Source organism: Vespula vulgaris, chromosome 1 (genome assembly GCF_905475345.1).
Source record: "Vespula vulgaris chromosome 1, iyVesVulg1.1, whole genome shotgun sequence".
Taxonomy (NCBI): domain Eukaryota; kingdom Metazoa; phylum Arthropoda; class Insecta; order Hymenoptera; family Vespidae; genus Vespula; species Vespula vulgaris.
This window is the reverse complement of record NC_066586.1, coordinates 17813401-17836167: the sequence shown is the minus strand read 5'-3', so window position 1 is coordinate 17836167 and position 22767 is coordinate 17813401. Positions and strand designations below refer to the sequence as shown.

The 22767-nt window shown below is 29.4% G+C and overlaps 1 protein-coding gene across 1 annotated transcript; it reads right to left on the bottom strand.

Annotated features, from left to right (window-relative positions):
- Nucleotides 1-1633: 1633 nt before the first annotated feature.
- LOC127061604 (proton-coupled amino acid transporter-like protein CG1139) lies at nucleotides 1634-22199 on the bottom strand. The gene is made up of 8 exons (XM_050988708.1): nucleotides 21404-22199; nucleotides 11397-11449; nucleotides 11132-11257; nucleotides 9890-10162; nucleotides 9442-9526; nucleotides 3273-3560; nucleotides 2711-3065; nucleotides 1634-2509 (listed from the first exon to the last, which is right to left on the bottom strand). The coding sequence occupies exons 1-8, from the start codon at nucleotides 21437-21439 to the stop codon at nucleotides 2250-2252; spliced, it is 1476 nt and encodes a 491-aa protein (XP_050844665.1). The 5' UTR covers nucleotides 21440-22199; the 3' UTR covers nucleotides 1634-2249.
- Nucleotides 22200-22767: the final 568 nt, after the last annotated feature.

The following is a 22767-nucleotide window of genomic DNA, read 5'->3' as shown; positions in this document are numbered from 1 at the left end:
TATATATATATATATGTACATTATGTAGGTGAATATATAAAAGGATAAATTTAAAAATTGCGTTCGACGAATAGAAATAATTTCGACGAAATTGTATTGAGGCCTTGAACGATATCGTATCAAATAAGAGAGGGAAGGTACATGAAAGGTATTAATGTAGTGCGTATACATGTGTATATGTACATATGTGCATATGTATATGTGTATAGCGTGCCTTAGACAGATGCCCGTGATTCTAGAGCATCGTTGGTGCCATCGAGTCCCTCTCTCTCTCTCTCTCTTTCTCTCTTCCTTTGCTACGAAAAGAGCTCTAAGGTGCATATGGATCGATTGAAATGATTATTCTTGTTATCGTTGTCATCTCAATCTTTCGATGTATAAATGGAACTTTATTGAACGAATCATGGTTTTATACAAGAATCGCAACTTACGTTTAGGATTATCACGTAGCTCACGTAGAAAATAAAAAGAAGTAGAAGTAGAAGAAGGAGTATGTAGTAGTAGTAGTAGTAGTAGTAGTAGTAGAAGAAGAAGAAGAAGAAGAAGAATGTAGTAATAATAGCAGTAGTAGTAGTAGAAGAAGAAGAAGAAGAAGAAGAAGAAAGTAGTAGTGGCACTTTCACAGAAGGGACAGAGAGGAGGGTGAACGAGAGGCGACTCTCCCACGTGCGTTCGATGTCTCAAATAAAAATTTACGCGGTCAAACGCGAGACTAATATATAAATATATATATCTCTCTTACGTTTAGATGCGTCCGTCTAATATAGAAGTAGAAAAAAAAAAAAGGAAAAATTCAATTTCTCAATTTACTACTCTTTCTTGAATGTATCTATGTTTCGCACTTGTCTTTCCTTCGTAATCGGTCCTCTCTATCCCTCAGAACTCATACGAGGGTAGGTGGACCGACCACCCTCTTGTGCGATCCATACGGTACGTAGCCAATAACAGGCGCCATCTGTCGAACGGAATAATAAACCAATCGATATCTCGCTCATTTCTGGCGCGTATTTTAAAAGAATTAATTCTTCCAAGAGAACGAATCGTATAGGGACTTCCTTTTTTTTTTTTAATCTTCTTTTCTTTTCGTCTTCTTTTCATTAATATCATTCCAAATACTCTTTTCTTTTTTATTTTTATTTTTATTTTTATTTTTTTTTTCTTTTATTCTAAACATATTTAATTAACAGTATACACAATGAATTCTAATATTATAACATTATCAACATCGTACGAATCACGTTATACACATCGGATTATAATTGATAGTTTTAAAAATCAGTTCGATTCTACGAATCGTAAAATATAACTATTTGCGTGTGTATGTATGCGTATGTGTGCGTGTTTACGCGCGCGTATTTGCGTGTGTATATATATATATATAATTTAACTATTTCTTTCTCATTCGTTATCACAGCGTGACATACATATTACGTTAATTAATTAAATATATTATAATATAAAAAAAAAAAAAACAGAAAAAAAATTTACCTACAACGTACACGATCGAGCTTAGAATCGCTCAAATTCGATATACATATGTAATAAAGAGAGAGAGAAGGGGGAGAGAGAGAGAGAGAGACATTAGAAAAAACAAAAGCAGAGAGAGAGAGACAAATAGACATATGTACAGAGATTTTATCAAAACAATCGACTCTGTGTGTATTATTCTCATTTGTTTGTCACATATATTATATATATATATAATTCGTCGACGACTTCATAGTGTACGATTTTTTACGATTGGTCACGACGACATATGTACATAATAGCACGCATTTCGGAAACTTCGTTCCTTCGTGTTTATTTTCTTCTTCTTTTCTTTCTTTTTATGTTGTATAATCTTTTTACTTTCACCGATTTAAAAAAGAAAAAAAAAACTATTCGGTAGTCGACGACACAATTTTATCGGCGCACTACTATCATTATTAGCGTTATTATTATTTTAAAAATAAGATAATAAGATCGTTATCTCGCACCAAGATTCTCGAGGATATCGAATATCTCGTTGTCGTCCAGGTCGATGATCGATTTCATCGATTTTATACGACGTGGTTGTTAATTAAGTTATCCCTGCACGACGAAAAAAATATTATTATACATATTCCACCCTCTTGGTTGTACAAATACATACATATATTATATATATCACAATTTTATTCCCGGTTACTATCTCGTGACTGAGAGCATTCCGGTATACTCTCACTAGTCAAGTTTCATTCATCAGTATTTTTCCCCTAATCATCGATCGATCAATTTGTGCTCTTTAATATGACCTTCTCGAAGATCTCTCGTAAACTCGTATAAGTTCCAACTACCAAACCGATAACTCCGATTACAACAATGATTAAATTCTTCATCAGCATGAACGCCTTGGTCGATCGATCGGCTTCCTTCCAACATGTGCAGAGTTGAATGATCGCTGGAAATCCTAAACCAAGAGCTGAGAGACATAGGGCACCGAATAGTGATATGAAATATTCCAAACTTGGGACTGCGATGGCCAATAGAGCTAAAAAAGAAAAATACGAAAAATAATATAATCATTTTATATATGATAAACAAGCATAGAAGAATTATAAAATATATACATATAGAATATAATTTTTTATTTTTTAATATTTCCTTGTGAAATTAAGTCATATTTAAAAAATGTTTTTATTCACATTTATCTACTTTATTATTGATAATTATTATATATATATATATTTACCTGTGATGAGTACAAGGCCAGTTCTGACGAAATATTCCCATAACTTTCTGTATGAATTTTTTTCAAGACGTGGACTAAGATATTCGTTCCATACTATGTCGATCGCGACGTAACATTGAATCGGTTGTGTGAAGTAAATGGCCAATGCGAGAAGAATTTGTACACATTTCGCTAATGCCTCCGTAGATGAAAGATTTAACGTGATGCTGCCTTTGATGTCACTACCGTAACGTATATATCCACAAAATCCCATTCCGGCGTATAAAATGACGATGATGCCCATACCAATGTTTAAAATACCACATGGAGCTGTGAAATGTCTAGGCGTCTTCATCTCGTTCTCCAATGGCATGATCTGTATAATTTATTAATTTATTAATTTACTATTATTGTTGTTGTTGTTATTATTATTATTATTATTATTATTATTATTATTATTATTATTATTATCATTATTTTCTTTTTTCTCCTCATTATTTTCTGGAGTATCTTCAAAATAAAAAAAAAAGTTAAAAGAAAAGATAAAAAATCATATAGTAACGTGATTAAATAAATAACTCACCACACCTATAGCTTCGAGAGCAAAGAGTACAGTGCCAAAGTAAAGTGGAAAATTTTCAATCTTTCCAACTGGTTCACGATCGTCAAAGGATAAAGGATCCTTGAATATATAATACAATATAATACCAAAACTGACGAACGTCGCTGTAGTGGCAACTTTTGAACAAGGCACCAAAAATTTTAGATTTTTAATCCAGTTAATAAATATCAATGGCAACAGTATAAGTAGCATGTATATTTTGTCGGTCATATGAATCCTTATGTGATCGGGAAGAAAACTGTCGAATGCCTGGATAAAAACAACAAAAAAGAAAAACAGATAAATATTATTTTTGTATTTCTAAGATTCAGGAAAAAAATACGATATCAGGAAAAAAATACGATTCTACGAATAAGAAAAAAAAAAGAGATGGAAAACTTGAAAATAATAGAGGATAAGGAAAAAGAAAATGATCTGAAATATTATACATAATTATAGTTACGTGTAGGTAACTTTGATCGCATCACAAACGTATGAAATGATTAGATTCGCGTTAAACACCTTCGTAAATTGTTTATTTACATAATGCGAGAGACAGCGATACCTATCGTGATATTAAAATTAATTTAGCGCAGTCTAAAGATAACAGCGTGATTAATTACAAAATATAAATTACAACTCAAATGAATTCAAATTTCTTTAACATATGTATTTATTCAAGTGATCGAAATAATTTGTGAGTTTAATTTGCGAATATTTTCGTACGAATTAAGATATATATATATATATATATATATATATATATATATATATTCGATCAAACAATTCATCAAATATTAATACGAGACTCTTATTAATGTGATAACGATAACAAGAACTATCATTTAGATTGAAAATCTTTCACGTTATTAAAGATTTAAGTGTTATTAGATATTTAAATAATCTAATTTATTGCGATAAAAAATGAAAATACATTTTATAACCAATCTTATACGAGTTTTGCATAATTTCGATGCATGATTTTTTTGTTAGTCCTTTTTATTCGCTAGGAACTCATATCGGCGATTGTGAGATATCGAGAACAAAAAAAAAGAAAGAAACAATTAATTTTATTAAGATAAAACATTCATCGGATTCCATATTTCCAAAGAATCATTTAATAGTCATCGAGTACTATAATCAACCATAATCGATTGCGGTGGCCTTCTCTTCGCGCTTGCCACGCTGTCGCGAGTACTGGATAATTACTGTCGGATGTGGAAATTGTGTGGAAATTCTGTGGAAATTGCTCGTTGCTCTGAGTCACATACATACATATGTACAAACACAGATGGATACATATGTACATACATATGTACGTATATACGTATCTACTAGCGGTAAACGTTCATAGATGATTGCATTCATGTTCAAATGAGAGGAAAAATGAGTGAGAGAGACAAAGAGAGAAAGAGAGAGAGGGATAGAAAGAGACAAAGAGAAACATAATATGAATGAAACTAAACTCGTCACGGTTAGCGATCTATCGTATAATTTCTCAAAGAGAAAGTAAATGACTTCGTGTTCACCAAGTAAATCAACGATAAATTCTCTCCTCTTTCTATTTTCTTTTCCCTCTCGAAACTTGGATTTAGGTAAAAAAAGAAAAAAAAAAGAAAAGAAAGGAAGAAAAAAGAGAAAAAGAGCAAAAAAAGAGAATTGTTAAAATCGATAGAAAATCCCGACAAATTCGATAGATCGTATCGTTAAAAGCCAAATGTCAGTGTTCGGAATAGATGTCCGTGTGTTTTCTTTAATTCAAGGCCAAACGGAAATGAGCTCGTACGCATTTGACACATAACATTTCTCATCGACGCATCTAACCTTCATATTGCATAACATCATGACGCAAGGATAGCTCATGGGCAATTTCTTAATTGATATATAATACATACATGCGTATGTACGTATATACGTACATACATACGTACGATGTACTACGTGTTTTCTAATTTGTTTTTTATTTCTTCATTTCTCTTCTCAAAATATAAATTTCAGCGTTTATTCGTTTTATTAGAATATGAACGACTTTCAAAATCTGTCCTATCTAAAACAACTTTAAAGCTCGATTCACACACTTCGTATTCTATTTTCGTTCGGTCTACGTAATTTATGTTAGAACAATTGTGTTACGAAAGATCGGTGAGTGAACTTACAATGAGACTGCAGTAAAATGCGTACATTTAAATTACACACAATAAAACGTTAAAGTCACTCCGATCGAAATATTAACTGAATTATGTGAATTGATTTTAAGGTAGCTTTCCGGTTATTTTGGTACCTAGTTCTTATGCATGCCAAATCTGGCTTGCCGTTCTTCATCAAAATAATTGATGACGATTACGAGCACGATCATAAGTAATTCAGAGTTAAGCGAAATATTAAACATCGAAAAAGAGAAAAATTATTTTTAGTACTTCTCTCCCTTTCATTCTTTCTTTCTTTACTTCCTCCTTTTTTCTCCTTTCGTTCTTTTTTTTTTGTTGTATTTATTTGTTTTTTAACAATCCAATAAATCGTTTTAACGATCGTAAGAGTGAAACTCTTTTATATACTAAATTTTTTTACGATCTCCTTCGATACTAGCAATTTGCTCTCCACAGGAATATATATATATATATATATATATATATATATATATATGTATATATATACATCAATGAGAAGAAAAAAACAGAAAAAGAAAAAGAAAGTAATTGGAGAATATTATCATACCATTCTCCATACAATTTCTTTTTTCGAACGTATATAAAAAAAAAGGAAAAAAAGAAGAAATAAAAATAAAATAAAATAAGCAGAAATAACAAATATATGTCATAACAAATGATTTCACGTTGATTAAAAAATATTTTTTTCTTTTCTCTCAAACACGGTCCTCGCGCGATCCACTTTTATTATTTTATAATATGATCTTGTGTATATTACGAAGATCATATTCGCAAGGTTTCAAAATTATAGAGCAGTCAAAACAATGATACCTTTGTAATATCGTTATATATATGTGTGTATATGTATGTATGTCACTATAAAATGAGACGTGAAGGAAACATCTAAAAGAAAACAAAAAAAAAGGAAAAAAAGAAGAAAATAAAAGAACCATTCTAATTTCATATGCGTAGATCTAATAGATCCATTCATCAATATTGAAATGAAATTCGAAGAATGTTTTATCGTAAGACAAATTTTGAATTCGAAATACATCTTCCTCTTCTTCTTCCTCTTCTTCTTCTTCTTCTTCTTCTTTTATGCATACATATCTACATATATTTTCATTCGTTTATGCTTCTTGGAAACGAAACGATTAACATTCGTCGATTCACCGACTGTCGTTGATATTGTCTATCGTCTAAACTCTAAACAATTGGCACAACTTCGAAGGCAAATCGTTTAGATTCGGTCGTTTCAGATTTATAGTGATGTGTCAGGTGTGCCTTTTTCATGCGCATATAACTGTATAATACTACTGTGTAAAGAGTGTTAAACTCATCGCGAATGTACGCTACGTTAACGTTTAACAACATTCGTTATTAACACGTTTATTAATCATTAAAAGATGACTATGTTTCAATAATTCAAGATTAAACGATGAATAATCAAAATAATATTAAGATAAAATTTTATTTATATATTAAGATTATTAAGATTAAAATAATATAAATCATTACGTCTCTCTTTCTTTCTCTCTCCCTCTCTCTCTCTTTTTCTCAATTTCATATCAGAAAAAAAATTTCTTAAGAATAATGAAATCTCAATGATGACAATATTATTTTGCAATAGAAAACCTATATAAATATCTTTAATAATAATAGTTCACAGACTATGTTCATAGACGTAAGAAAATATAATAGATAAAAACGTACAAAGAAATATTTGCTCTAACCAACGAAAACGAATCAAACACTTAAGATAATATTTTTAGTTCGCGACTGGTTACAAAGTTATAAATCCTCTTAGATTAAATTATGTGCGATATAATGCGATGTGAGAGACTATACTCTAATACTAGTAACAGTTCTTTTATCTTGATTTATTTATACACTTTCTTATATGAAATTTACAAAGGAATTAAATTTTAATCTAGAGATGAGAGTTGATTTATTAAAATCAAAAAAAAATAATATTTTGAATATCTAAACGAATGTTGTTACGATCAACGGGACTCTATTAAAAATATATGCGAATATATATATATAAATAAATATATAAAAAGAAAAAGAAAAAAAAAAGAAAAGTTTTTCTTTGGGAAAATGCAGAAATAAAAATTTAACATTGTTGTTATTTTCAGTTATGTCCGATAAGAAAAATATAATTGATATAAAAAAAAAGGAAGAAGAAAAGAAAGAAAAGAAAGAAGAAAATAAATAAAATAACACAAATAAATCATGATCAAGTATAATTCAGCATTATCATATATAATTCGCCGTTAAAATGTTTCTTATTGTTCTTAAATGTTATCGCGTAAAAGTGCTTCTTAAATCTCTCGTCTTATTTAATCTGACAGCCAAATCTTATTTTTCTGTTTGAGTTTCCTAATCTCCTCGTATAAACGATAAGGTGTACGTGCACGTGACTTTGGAATACGTTACGTTAGAGATATTTCCACGATCCGATCGACGGACGTTACACAACCGGGTGAGCGGCATACCGATGCCGTTGGAGTACGTATCAATTGCAGGTGCATTAACCCGATATCAAAAACTTTCGCGCATGAAAAATGAAGGGAAATGAAGGGAAAAACGAATGAGAAACGAAGAAAAAGTGAACACAAATTTTTTACGTATCTGTCGCAACACTAATTCGTTTATCAAATAGCTAATATACACACACGCACATATATATAATATATAATACATGTGTGTATATATATATATATGAGTCTAATATGTAAATGAATGTGTACTATTAATTTACATATTTATACATTTATATTTAATAATTTACATATTTTTAATTTACATATTTATATAATTAATATATATATATGTAATAATATTAAATATAAATAATATATATTTGCACGTGCATCATACGTAATGTTAATTCTTTATCAATATTATGTCGACATTAATACTATTTATAAATAACATGCGATCTATATCGAGATCGAGATCAATCAAAATATAATTAAATGCATGCACGCTCGGAGAATATTCAAATTTGATATTTTCGATATACGAAAGCTCGAATGAAATCGATTTTTTCTATATTTTCTGTAATCCTCTCCTAGGTTGTATCATCGTAATACTGGGATAATGTGTGTATAATGGTTATATGTGTTTATACATATACATGTATCTATTCCCCTCCCTCCTTATATGGATACACGTGTTCTATCACATACAATCAAGTAAAGAGAGACGAGATTCTGGTTTACGCGACAAGCACATTGCCTTCCGCAAGCTCTATTCACTTGTCGTAATAGCTAGTGTCGTAATAGTACGATAACTACATACTATTATATTACGTATCACCTACCTACTTAAGGCATGTTACATCTAATTGTAGCAAGAACAAACTAACCCATTGTTCATTAAATCGGTATATCAATACGCTTTGTTATATTATATATATATATATATATATATATATATATATATATATTAAAAGTTAACTGAACAAAAAGAAAAAGGAAAAAAAAAAGAAAAGAAAAAAAATAGAAAAAAGTCGTTTCAAATCTTTTCATTCTACTATTTCGAAAGTATTTAAAAAGAGAACTAACGTGAGTTAGTGTCTCGATTGAGTAATCGATTTCACGTTCTTGAACTCATACATTCTCTTTTTGCTAATGCAACTCACACTAACGCAGGAAACGTCGATTTCGTACGTCCTTCGAGTTGAATTATTATTTTGATTGCATCCATATTTGGATATCGAAATTTTTAGAATTGAAAGGTTCGCGCGTGAAAATTCAATCACCTTGACTCATGCGTTAAGTATTAATTACATCGGATATGTCTAATCCGCAATACTATTCCTGCGGTGTGTTTCCCTGACCTAGATTACTCCTTTTCTCTACCGACGATATAAATCGACGGGAACATTCGAATATATACGTTCGCGAATGCAGTAAGTACGTACGTACGTACGTTAAATCTTTTATAAAGCAAAGTAAATACGATAAAATATTTGAAAAAATAATCGTAGTACTAACCCTTCTTAAATTATTTGCAATGAACACGACGTAGACGCAACAACTGCCCAGTTGATAAATCAGAAGGAAAGTGTTTGTTACGTGTCTGTAAAAAAAAACAGTTATTTTTTATATATATATTTAATATTTTTTATTATATATATATATAGAAAGAGAGAGAGAGAGAGAGAGAGAAGAAAATAAAATTTATTAAACATTTTCATAAATATGTTTATATATGATTTATATATGAAATATATAAATAATATGATATATGATATATGATATATTGTTTAATATATTATATTAAAAAATAAAAAATATATATGTTAAATATATTCAATATATAATATATTACACATAAACAAAATTTATATAAATATATATAAAATATCTCCAAAATATTTCAAATTTTATATATATATATATATAAATTTAGTAATCGTATTATAATAATCATATTACTTACATCGATAATTTCGAAAACCGCCTCAAACATGCTGGACCTTCCTCGAGAGCAGCTTCTATGGTCGCAGGATAAGTCATGGATGCTACTTTTTTTCTTTTACAGAGAACATACATCGAAGTAACGAGTATTCGCATGCAATACGTGCAAAGTAAACCTATGATTATTGTAGCGATCATGCCTAACACATATCCCGAATTGTGAAAGGCCATTGGCATTGCAAGAATACCAGTACCTAAGCTACCTTTCAGTAGATGGAATAAAGTCTCCACACTTCTGCAAATATAAATATAATAATGGTATTTATTAAATAAAAAAAAAGCACCTAATATAGAGGATTATTTCATTTTAAACGATATGAACAAATATATCCGATCCAATTGGTTTTATAAAGAAATGTTTCGAAATAAAAGTTACTAGATTTTTGGAAAAAAAATATAATATGCATTGTAACTATTTCATATTGGGAATTATGGTCAAGATTATTACGAAAGTCGTAACTATTTTTTTTTTTAATGGAAATCAACATTTTAAGGCTAACATAAATTGTGAAAAAAATGATGAGAATCTAACGAATAGCTAGTATATTCAATGTTCTTTATGATTGCTAAAAAATGCTAAAAATGATTACAACTTTAACGATGTATGAATAAAAATAAAGAAAGAAAGAAAGAATGCAAAAAACTTACAAGCAAGGAAAAAAACATTACTCGAATGAATTCATTGATTATTAGATGTTTACTGGAAAACTGCGATAATACAATATCCATATAAAATATTTGATGATTTTATTTAAAACGGAACATCCTGCATATAAATACGTATATATGTCGTGGGAACGTTCTTAAAAATGAAAATTCAAAATATATCTTCAATTAAATCTCAGAAATTTATTTATCCTTATCTAAACGTGACAAGATATGAATATAAGAAATATATTTTATATTCAAAGCATATGAGTACATAGATTATACTAATCGAGCAATATATCATTTATTCTCAAATTTTTATCACGATCAAAAAATATTTGTTTAAACTATAATAAACGAGTACTGCTATAACATAACTTCATATTACATATTAAGAGAACAAATATTATAATAATATCGTTAAAAAATGAATAGAAAAAAAGAGAAACAAGAATTTTGAAGTACGAGAGAGATCAATCAAAATAGTTCTGATAATTAACATAGACATGACATTTATATAGATATGATTGAAATTATAAATTAGTATGATACTAACGTGGTCGGATGTGCCACCGTTCTATGGTCGTATGGTTCATAATCATCGTCGTATTCTTGAATACCTTTCTTCTTCTCTTCTAGTTCCAACGTATAAATACTAGATCGGTTATTTTTTTGGGCGGGTCTGTTAGAGAGAAAACAAAAGAAAAAGAAAAAATAAGAATAAAAAAAATATTAAAACATATTGTGAATAATTATTTTGTATAAGTCATTGGTTTTCCCTGAAGGAAACATGATTTATTTATTTTAAAACGTTTACGTACTTATGTTGCATCGGTACGGGATTCGAGTGCCATCCTTTCGGCTCCAAAGCATCCTGAAAAAAGGTAGAATTATAAGAGCGTTAATTTATTTTGAAAAAATGTTATCTGATTAATAGTCGATCAGTTTGAAACTTTTTTTAACGACATATATTATTTTCGCGATACATTCGGTATTACATCGAGAAGTATAACAAATCATTCGGCAATCTTATCAAAGAAACGACTATATAAAGAACGGAAGAGGTTCTTTTTATTAGTCCGCCAAAATCTCTTACAATTTGTCTTAATTTACGTCACTGCGTAGTCATTTTATTGATTTAAAATTCTACTTTCAACTTGTTACATACATATGTACATAAATATGTACATGCGTACATTCATACATATATGTATGAATTTCCTGAGAAACAAAAGATACATTAAAATCATTATATCCGTTTCACATCGTCAGAAAAAGAAAAGTTTCCATCGTAAGAGAAAAGAAGATAAATCGAAGATAAAAAATGTAATATATTTAATATCATTACTTAAAATGTAATATATAATATAAGACATATTAAAAATCAATTGCTCTTTTCTAAGACCTCGTAAAGTAATTTCTATTTCTTTCTATTTTTCTTTTTTTTTCAAATTGCAAAACTACGACGACTAGCACGTAAAATTACAAGACAAGTTTAAAAAGCTTTTCGAAAAATAATAGACAATTGATATTTAAAAATCAGATAACAAGTTTTAGCCCACCTAGGAACATTTTGTTCGTCCTATATATTTCCTTTGTTTATACGGATACATAAATTTCTCGTTAAATCGTTTGAAAAACGTATGTAACTATCGCGGTAAATATTTTTCTTTCAAGCCTGTAAATAATTCCTAGTAGATATACCGACAATCGAATTTATAATCAAAAGACAACGTAGAAATCGATTACGAAAGAATCGTAATTGCTGGATCGATCGTACGTGGCAGCGAAAATGTCATAAATATTCCCATTCGTTTGAAAAATCGTTAGGGAAGTGGACGCGGACCGAGCGGACGTTTTCCTCCGTTTTCCGCACGTTTATTTATCACGGCTTGTTTGAATTACGAGCGTAAAATATCGTCCAGTAATGTGTGTTCAACGGAAGAACGTCCCTCATATTTCAAAAAGGATCCAATCGTAGCACCTTTTATAGGAAAGAAAAAGACGATTTTCTAATTGCATCCGTTTACACGTTTCGTAAAAACAAATCGATCAAATATTGTTGTCCCGTTTTTATTATTTCCATGTTGTAAGCACGAAAGCATTATTATTATTATTATTATTATAAAATAATATAAAATATTATTATAAAATATTATTATAAAATATAATAATAATAATAATAATAATAATAATAATAATATAGCATTATCATTATAATTATAATATAACAATAATAATGATGACGATGATGATAAAATAAATAAATAAATAACAAGATAAAAATCTAAAGTGTATTCGAGGTATGTACGCGTACAAGGAAACACGTGAGTCTGTGGTTTTCCTGTAAGCTTGTCTGATCAAGAACGAACGTATCTACTTGACAATCCGGTTCCTTTCGAATACCAATGAACTTACAAGAATATATTATCGATTGTTACAGCTAGTCGATCTTTTTTCTTTCCTTTTTCTCGATTTTTATTGTTTTATTTTTTGTATCCTTTTGTTTTGTTCTTTTAATATTATTTCTTTTGCTTTTTGCTTGCGTTCATTATACGCGAGAAAATAATTTGCTGAATGTATGTAAATAATCATTTTCTATCTTCATCTCCATCTCTGATTCTTCCCTTCTCTTTTTCTCTTATTTCTCATGGAACAGCCTTTAGCATAAGCGCTAATAGTTGCGTAACGATCGTAACGGAAGATTTACAACGATCCGACAATGAAGACGATAACGAGAAGAATCGCCGTCAGAAGAGTGTTACGATTTTACTCTTGGAATTTATTATCCCTTATACGAGTATAAGTTATGACCAAAGTATACATATATGTATTTATGTATGTATGCAGATACTGAAGATCCGTGTATGTAATAATAGAGAATCGACACATCTGCTCTAGTAGATCCAATAATATATCTTGATAACGGTCTCGATCGTGATCGAAAGATCTCGCGATATCTCACGTCTCAAATGGAAAGATTTGATTTTGAGAGAATGGGGAGACGAAGAGAAGATAAAAACAAAAAAAAAGAAAGAAAAGAAACATAAGATTGATATTTATTGCTCAGAGATAATCGAGTTAACGCAACCACAAATCGGCAATTATCAATTGCCCCTAACATACTCTCGATAATAATTCTAATTTATTTCGTAACTATAACGTTAACCGAAACTAGGTATGACATTTTAATTAACATCGATCTTCAAACGCTACTCTCTTATATTTGTTTTTTCTTTTTCTTCTTTTATCTTTGTTTCTCTTCTTTTTTTTTTTTTTTACTTACACGAAAGAACGAACAACGTACGTGTTGATTAATTATAACAAGAATCGGTAACATATGTCTTCTTTTTATTTTTTCGTTTATTTTAATAATCCCGTTATTACAATGAAAAAAAATATTATTCGAAAATATCTCGATCGATATTATATTATTATTAATTAACAAAACGAATAAAGACGTGGATTCTTCTTTAAAATCAATAACTTAGAAGAAAGAATTTATTCTGTGACAATGTATAAATCAGTAAAACAATTTGCTTTTCTGCATTCAGAAATTCATAAGAGAGAGAGAAATAACTAACTTGAAAAAAGAGAAAGAGACATAGGCAAATAATCGACGACCTCGAGGAGTTACTTTGGTCAAGGACGAACGAAAAATTCGAAGAGGAAAAAGGAAAGAAAAAAAAAAAGAAAAAAAATGCTTAGCAATTAACATTAAGAAAATTTGTTCGTGAGATAAACCAGAAACGTGCGAAGTCGTCTGGTGGAAGCCAATTCATTATCCCCACTCTTTTTTCTTTCCTCATTTTTGCTTTGTTACGCATTCTTGAACGTTTATCAATGTCGATACATTATCACGTTACGATATTATGTGTTTCGTCTACGAATGAAGGTTTGTATAGGTTTATTTTCTTTTTCATTTTTTTCTTTTCTCTAATTATATTATTTAACATCACTTGTCCGAATTATTGATGACACGGAAAGCAAATTTTACAGTTTATTGTACAATTTGATTTTTAATAGAGAAATTTAGTATAGAATTTAATATAGTGATAACTTTTTTATGAATTTTATATACTTTAAATCGATTATTATATCTGTTATATTATTATATTATATTATATTCTTTATAATCAGTTATTACGTTGAAGCGTTATCCTACATGAGAAGTATTTTCTGCAGTACATGATGACATATGTTCGTTAATGCATAACGTAACGCTATGCAGGATATATATGTTCATGTGTATTTTCATACAGTAGCAGAATATATATATTTATGTGCATCGTCACATCTAAATTATAACATTTAAAGAAATAGACGTGGTCTTTAAGAAAACAAGAGTAAAAACGATTGAATAACAATAAAACAATAATATGTATTTATATATGTATGAATGTTGTATGTATGTATGTATGTATGTATATATATATGTGTATATATTGTAAATATCATTTTTGTTCGAATAAAAAGTTGACGTATCTTCGTGATAAACTACACGTGTCAATTTAACGAGAGCACCCGTAATGAGTACGACAAGGTCATTCTTTTCACATCCCGAAGGGAGATAATGATGAATCTGTTGATGCTACTAGACATCACCTGTTGATACAATTTTTTTTTTTTCATCAGATTCATTGTGAACGTTTTTCGTTACTTAATACTAGGTTTATGCTAGCAAGATAAGAAGATGTTGAAATATTCTCGAGCAAGTCCAAGTTCTTGGCCAAAAGCTGGTATAAAAAAAGAACATTGCTAGCTAGTTGCAAATGAACGTATATATCGATAACGTGTGTGTGTGTGCGTGCGAAGATGTATGTGTGTGTGTGTGTGTATGCGATTGGAATCGTTTCATATGAAGTTTGATTATACTTGCAAAGATTATATTATGATTTTAATTTAAAAAAAAAAAAAAAAGAAAAAAGAGTTCTTCATATCAGTCAATGTCATTGGAATGACGTACACTTTTTTAATCTTGAAAATTTGTCTAACAAAATCTCGAAGAGTATATCAAGTCCGAATCTTTGCACAACGAACAATTTAAAACGATATCACGAGTTTCCAATCGAGATCGTACATACAATCGTACATATGTACTTACATATACGGTTGTTAATTGATCATAGAGATCGATATAAACGCTTTACACGCGTTTAATTATCTAACTTCTAAAGATGAGTCATTGTGGATCAACGAAAGACCAGATACTCTAGTTTGTTTTCAACCAATCGGAAATTTACCCAATGAAATATTATCTTTCTCCTTCTTTTTCTTTCGTGTATCGAAGATAATCGATTAAAAACATCCTAAACAAAGACGTCCTAAACAAAGACGTCCTAATTCTCTCGTCATCTTAATGATAATCTATTCGTTATTAAATTGTTTGATGATTAATCAAGAAATCAATTAACTTTCATAAGTATAAATCGATATAAAAAGATATCGAATTAAAAAATTTATTAAACTAATATAGATTAGATAATTTCGGGAGGAAAAAATTTTGAGCGGAATTTTTTATGGAATACAAAAGATCAATTCGACGAAGCCATGAAAATTACATGGAAAGAAAACAATGTCCAATGTCGAAGGAGATAAACGAATTCCGCTTATTAAAACAAATTTCATGCAAAAAGTATGAACAATATTTCGTTGATTAGAATAATTTTTTATTCACCTTTGCACGGCACGATTTCATTTTTCTTACATGAAAGATAATCGATCGGCAGAAACATTAACAATGACGTCCTAATTCTTTCGTCTTAATAATAACTCATTTGTGATTAAATTAAGAAAATTTTCAGAAAAATCAATTTCTTATCTAATTTTTATCACATAAAAAAGGAAGTAAGGGATGAAGACGCACGGAAGGAATATATTTGTTATTGGAATTCTTTAGTAAACTCAAAAGGCAAATTCAACGACACAATAAAAATTATATGAATGAAACGGAAACGATGTCGAATGTCGAAGGAGATAAACGAATTCCGCTTATTTAAACAAACGCATGCAGAAAGTATGAACGTGTTGATTAAAATTTTTTCTACCACCTTCGCACAGCACGATTCCGTTTCCTTGAAAAACAAGCGACATTAATCTACTCGGTAGCCGTGCGTGTAACATTATCCCTCTCTTATTTTTTGCTCACATTAGATACGAGAATCGCAAAGAAGAGAGGCTCGTTTAAGACTCGTGACACGCTTTCTTCCAACGGAAGTCTTCTAATTAAGCGTGAACCAAGAGTCTTCACGTTCGTATCCGTCGTCGTAAGAGATGGCTTTTTCTTTTTTTTTTTTTGGAAGGGGAGGAGAAGGGGTAGGTAAATTCGTTAAGATAAATTCGCAAGAAGAATTGAATGAATGGATATACGTGAATAACATATTTTTCGAGTTGTTGCGAATATTTTCTTAAGTATTCGATTAAATTTTTTTACTCTGAAAGACACGACTTGTTTTCCTATTATAAATGTATACGTGTATTGTGTGTATGTCTTTCTGTATTTATAGGAAAATATATGCACTATATATGCATAAATATATATATATATATATATATATATATATATATATATTTATACAGAGATATCTATATAATATATATAGGTATTATATAGGTATTACATAGATATATATTTTATTAGCATTTAAATAAAAAAAAAATGAACAAAATGAGAAAAAGAAATATTTCAGTATTCTTGATTAATGAATCCTGTAGTTTATGTCAAACTTTAAATTCAATAAACTCTTCTTCATTTTCTTCGAACATCTCTTTCACCAATCAACTTTCAAACATTTCACTTAGAAGACATTCGTCTTAATGTTATCCTTTAAGCAATTCACTTTTTAACTTTTAAACTTTGAACTTTAAATGTGACTTGCTTCGGTACTTCGATAAATATTATAGTAATAGAGTCTAATGATAGTCATCTCGTATACAAATAACAAACTATCGTGATCTATAGATCGATTAAAGAGATTTCTTAACACATTTGTTATCTCTAACGAATTATAAAAAATTAAAGCAAAGAAAAATTATCGCTCTTCCACTGAACATAGAATTAATGTTAATTGTTATGTTATTGAACACATCGTTATCAGCAGTAATCTATCGAAAGTGTAAATATTTGTTTGAAAATTATTGATATACTTTTCCCCCACCCCACTATTATGAACATTTTTTATGTTTTACGATAAGAATCTTTCTTCAAATTATTTAGATAACCTAAATACTTGAAGAAATTTTTTACGATCGTATCATATTTATTCCAATAAATAGAAATACGCGAAAGAAAAGAAAAATGAAACAATACTAATATAATAATAATGATAATCAGATAGAATTTTTATATGCGATAACCGATCTTATGTTTTTCTTCTTTTTTCTTATCACTTCGAATGTGCAATAATCATAGATCAGACGATCAATTAATCTCAAGAAAAGATAATAATCAGAAAAAACGCAATTAAATAATATGTTTGATGAATTTTTAATAATCTCTCTTATTTGCCATATATATGTATGTATATATGCATGCATGTATGTATAAGTGTATAAGTAATACACTTATTCATTTCGTTCAAGTCTTATTCGTTATCGATTATCGATTTTTTTTTTTTCTTTGAAAACGCATTGTCAAAATTAATTAAAAAGTAACGATAAAAAAAATTCGCGGAGGCTCGTTTGTAGGTTCGATGTTCGAAAAAGGAATGCGACGTTAACTCAAGTTGTAATCGTTATCATCGTGATTAATCTGAAAAAACACGAAAGAAATCCGACGATAGATCGAGTAATCGAAGTAAAATATTTCGTAGGTAATACTTTATTGTTAATAGGAAAAGTTTTCTCCTTTAAGATAAGCCAATCTGATTTGACAAAACGATTATAAGATGATTCTTCGAACATATAAATTACCGATAAAAACAAAAAGATGTGAAGGAAGATTAAATAGAAAAAATAAAAAGATACACGATTCGATTAATAATAAATTATTAATGAACGTAACGAAAATGAGTCATAATGAATATTTTTTTAAGTAGAAACGTCTGCGAAGATTTAAAAAGGCAATTGTTTAACGAAATTAAAAATATATTAATCATCGTCGAAATATATCTTATCGAAATTCTTCCGTGAAGATTTATGCGTATGTATACGATGTAAATACATTATACAGAGTTTATAACAAAAGAAATAAGAAATATTGAATGGTAAAATACTCTTGCTATTATCTCTCTTATGTAAGATTATCGATTAAATTAAAAAAAAAAAGGAAAATTAAAAAATTAAAACAAATAAAAAAAAAAGAAAGGAAAAGAAAAGAAACATAAAGAAAAAAGGAAATTGATCTATCTGCAAAATCGAATATGAAATTAAATCGATCGATCGATCGAATTATGACATTTATCTTATACGATCGAATAAGACTATACTATCGAATCGAATGGCGGGTCCATTTTAAAAAAAGAAATGGCATGAATGAACGCTCGAAAGAAGGTACGCTCGAAATGTGATTGACTTGGCTCGGCTCTGACAAACTTAAATATTTAATCGTCGTTACAGAACTGGTTCAAACCGAATACGTCTTTAACTCGGAAGAGTAATATTCCACAGATAATCTCATATCGATCGCAAACGATCATTGATGATTCTAATCGTTTTATAAAATATTACGTTTAACTCCTACGAAATCATTGATCTAATTTGATAATTTCTCAAGTGTTAATTATATCACGAAGTCTCGTGCGAAATTTTAAAGCGAAGAAAAAAATTAAAATCAGATTCTTCTAAATGTACAGCTTGTCGCATAAGTAATCGACAAAACTTTTGTAAAAAGAAAACGCTTGTACTTTTTAATTAAAAATTTACTACTATTTAATTCATCATAATTCCTCTTTACTTTTCTTTTTAATTTCCTATAACGTACATAGATTAAAATCACTTATTGTTAGTAAAATTATAAAAAGAAAATGTTTAAATATTTTTACAAAAATTAATTTTATATCGATCGTGTGTGACGTCACTAAGAGAAGAATGAAAAATTATTAAATCCTAATGTTCGTAAATGATCGTCGACGTTACATGCAAAGAATACATTATAACGAAGAATACCCAATCGAAAACAAGAGGAAAACATCAAGTTTTTTAATTTCTACTTTAGCATCGATAACGAAAGATCCAAACTGATTGATTTATTGCCTGAACTCGATAGCTCGGAAAGCGAAAGTCCTTTATTGCATATGTTTACTTTTACTGTTTCCATTTCTCTCATGATCAGATGATTAATATATCGAGTTTTCACAATGAGCTCATTGCCAAGATAGAATCAGAAGAAGGACATTCGCATGGTTGTTCGAATGTTCGATTTGTCCTTCGCGATCGAGAGAAAACTTTTATATTTGATCTAGTAAAAATGTTATAACAATTTTAACGATAGTTAAAAATATTTTAAATAACATTTCTTTTCTTCTCGCCTTTAATTTTTTCTTATCGTATTTTTCATTCGAAAGATATGGTCATGTGATCTTTTCTTTAATATAGAGAAGAAAGAAAAAGAGAGACAGAAGGAGAGAGAGAGAGAGAGAGAGGGAGATAGAGAGAGAGAGAGAGATGGAACGATTAAAAAAGAAAAAAACTGTAAATGAAACATGAGCGTACACACTCATCGATGTAGGTCAATGTTCTCTCAGATTTAAAGGACACGAATGAAGGATACGCTCGAGAAGAGACAGAAAAGGCGTGGGCACACGCTTGTGACGCTAAAAGGATAAAAAGAAGAAAAAGATACAACGTAGTAGGTATGATTGTTATATACATATGTATATATAAAGATATAGACAATCGCAATATGCAGTCTACGTAGGTAGTACGCACATAATAATTACAAGATACTAGAGAATATTTTGTTGTAGATAATATTTTTAACGACATAGCTTTTTTAGTCGCTTATTTTGTATACGTACTTATTCTAGCAAAAGTTTTTACTAATTATTTTTGATAAACTCTCATATAAATAGAGATAATTCACGTTAAATTAATAAATATTATATCTAATAATGGCCAATATATATTGTTAATAAGATAAAAATTCGTTTTCGAAAGGAATTAAAATTTTATTTTTATCTTCAAAATAAGTGATTTAAATTATGTCAAATAATGTAATAATATTATCAGAAATGATTCAATGATTTCCAAGCGTAAACACTCTTTTCTTCACTCGAATCATAAAATGAAGTAATTCAAAGGAAAGAACAAAAAAAAAACAAAGTCAAAAATTTCCATTCACGTCAAATTTTCGATTTCGTCGATGGAGCCTCAAAAAAATGAATCTATAGCAATCTTAGTTAGACTGATTTTTACATTTTATAATAAAGATATTGTTTTTTTCGTAACAATAGAATTTTTCGAATTTGACAAAGCAAAATAATGCGCGAAAATAAAAGAAAAAAAATGCAAACAGGTCGTAATAGATGCAAGTAATCGTTCGAACGAAGGAAAACTATTTCATAATGGAATACTTTGAAATTATCAGTGTTTGGTAACCATCGACGCATAAGACAAAGGAAAAAAGAAATTGAATTGCTTTACAATATACAGTCTACCTTAATACGCCTTAAAGGGCATAACAGACAAATATATATATACGTATACACGTACGCACACATTATATACACAACACGGAAAAGAGAAGTTTGTTGTCGATCTCATCTTAACCAAGATAGATATTTTTCCACTTTTTTCACAAGAATCGGTATATATAATATCCACTTTCTCTCTCTCTCTCTCTCTCTCTCTCTCTCTTTCCTTTTTTTTCTGTGTTCACATTGTAACTCACCGTACTCGCTGTAAATCCTAAGTTGTCGTGCGACATCCTTGCTCTAGTGGATCACGGATCGTTCACGGGTTTCACAAGTTTCCTTTTATCTCTTCTTTTAACTTCCTTTGATTCTGCGACTGATGATAGATTGGATCGATAGATCGATCGATCGATCGAAAAAGGGATTTCAATTCTCAGGATATCAAATTTTAAAAAATAAATAAGACAAAAAAGAGAAAAAGAAACAACGAAGAAGGAAGAGGAAGAAGAGAAAAGAGGGTGAAAGGAGAAAAAAGAAAAAGAAAAAGAAAACGAAAATAAGGAAAAAAGAAAAAGGGATTGAAAGGTTTTGAATTTGATCGAACGAAATATATGTATAAATATATATATATATATGTTGTTTGGTAAATTAATTTTTCGATGTCTACGTTATTGGCGTTGCATTTTATACCGTGACAGGTACGGCGGCCGCAAGTCGACTGATTTGTCTTTGCGCGAAGTATTATTTATATAGCACACTACGGCACGCTGCTCGCACTCCTGCCATTTCGTTCTTCTCTCGGTCGAGTGTAGAGATCACAGTGGCAGTGTTCTCTTCTATGCTCGATATCCTCGCTATAGGATCTTTTTTTCTAATGTATATTTCCACCACTATCTCTCAATATGATATTATTTATTTATCTATTGATTTATTGATTGATTGTTATTATTATTGTTATTATTTGAAAAATAGCCGAAAAAATTGTCGAAAATACGATCGCTATCGATCGAATCGATTCCGTTAATTTTTCTACTCACACAACTTTATGATATATAATTCCCGTTGTTATTATTACTATTCTATTGTAATTATCATATATTTTTCACGTATAATTATTACATTATATGTAAAAAAAAAAAAAAGAAAAAGAAAAGAGAAAAGAATCGATCACGATCACTTGAAAGAAATCGCAGGTATTAACGTCACTTATGATTGCACAATGAAGTATCCACAAAAATGATATCTCATATTTCGTACGAATATTTAGCCAAAATTATAATTTCAATTACACGTTTATCGCTGTAGGATACACGATGTGGTACTTCGAACGACTAATCGGTACACAATAAGACGAAAGTTTATAAATAGATTATATTCGAAGGACCGAACGAAGAGGTGGGGAGATTGTGGGTTTAGTCGTCTTTTGTAAACGAACTATTCCATCATGCGATATAGAGGATGATAGTTCCGCGAATCTTTTGAATGTTCGATTTGTGTATCTTCAAGAATTTTCTTTGTACAACATACTTTGAAGTCGATCAAATTTAAGGAACTATATAAGTTGAAATAATTCAAAGAAATTTATCGATTCGATAAATATTTCTTTTTCTTTTAACGAACT

What these genes read in the sequence shown, in the direction of transcription:
- LOC127061604 (XM_050988708.1), bottom strand. Translation starts at nt 21,439, where the DNA reads ATGTCGCACGACAACTTAGGATTTACAGCGAGTACG. An exon ending in CCCGTACCGATGCAACATAA is followed by an intron (nt 11,258 to 11,396) that starts GTACGTAAACGT and finishes TCTCTCTAACAG; the next exon opens with ACCCGCCCAAAAAAATAACC. An exon ending in ACGGTGGCACATCCGACCAC is followed by an intron (nt 10,163 to 11,131) that starts GTTAGTATCATA and finishes TTATATTTGCAG; the next exon opens with AAGTGTGGAGACTTTATTCC.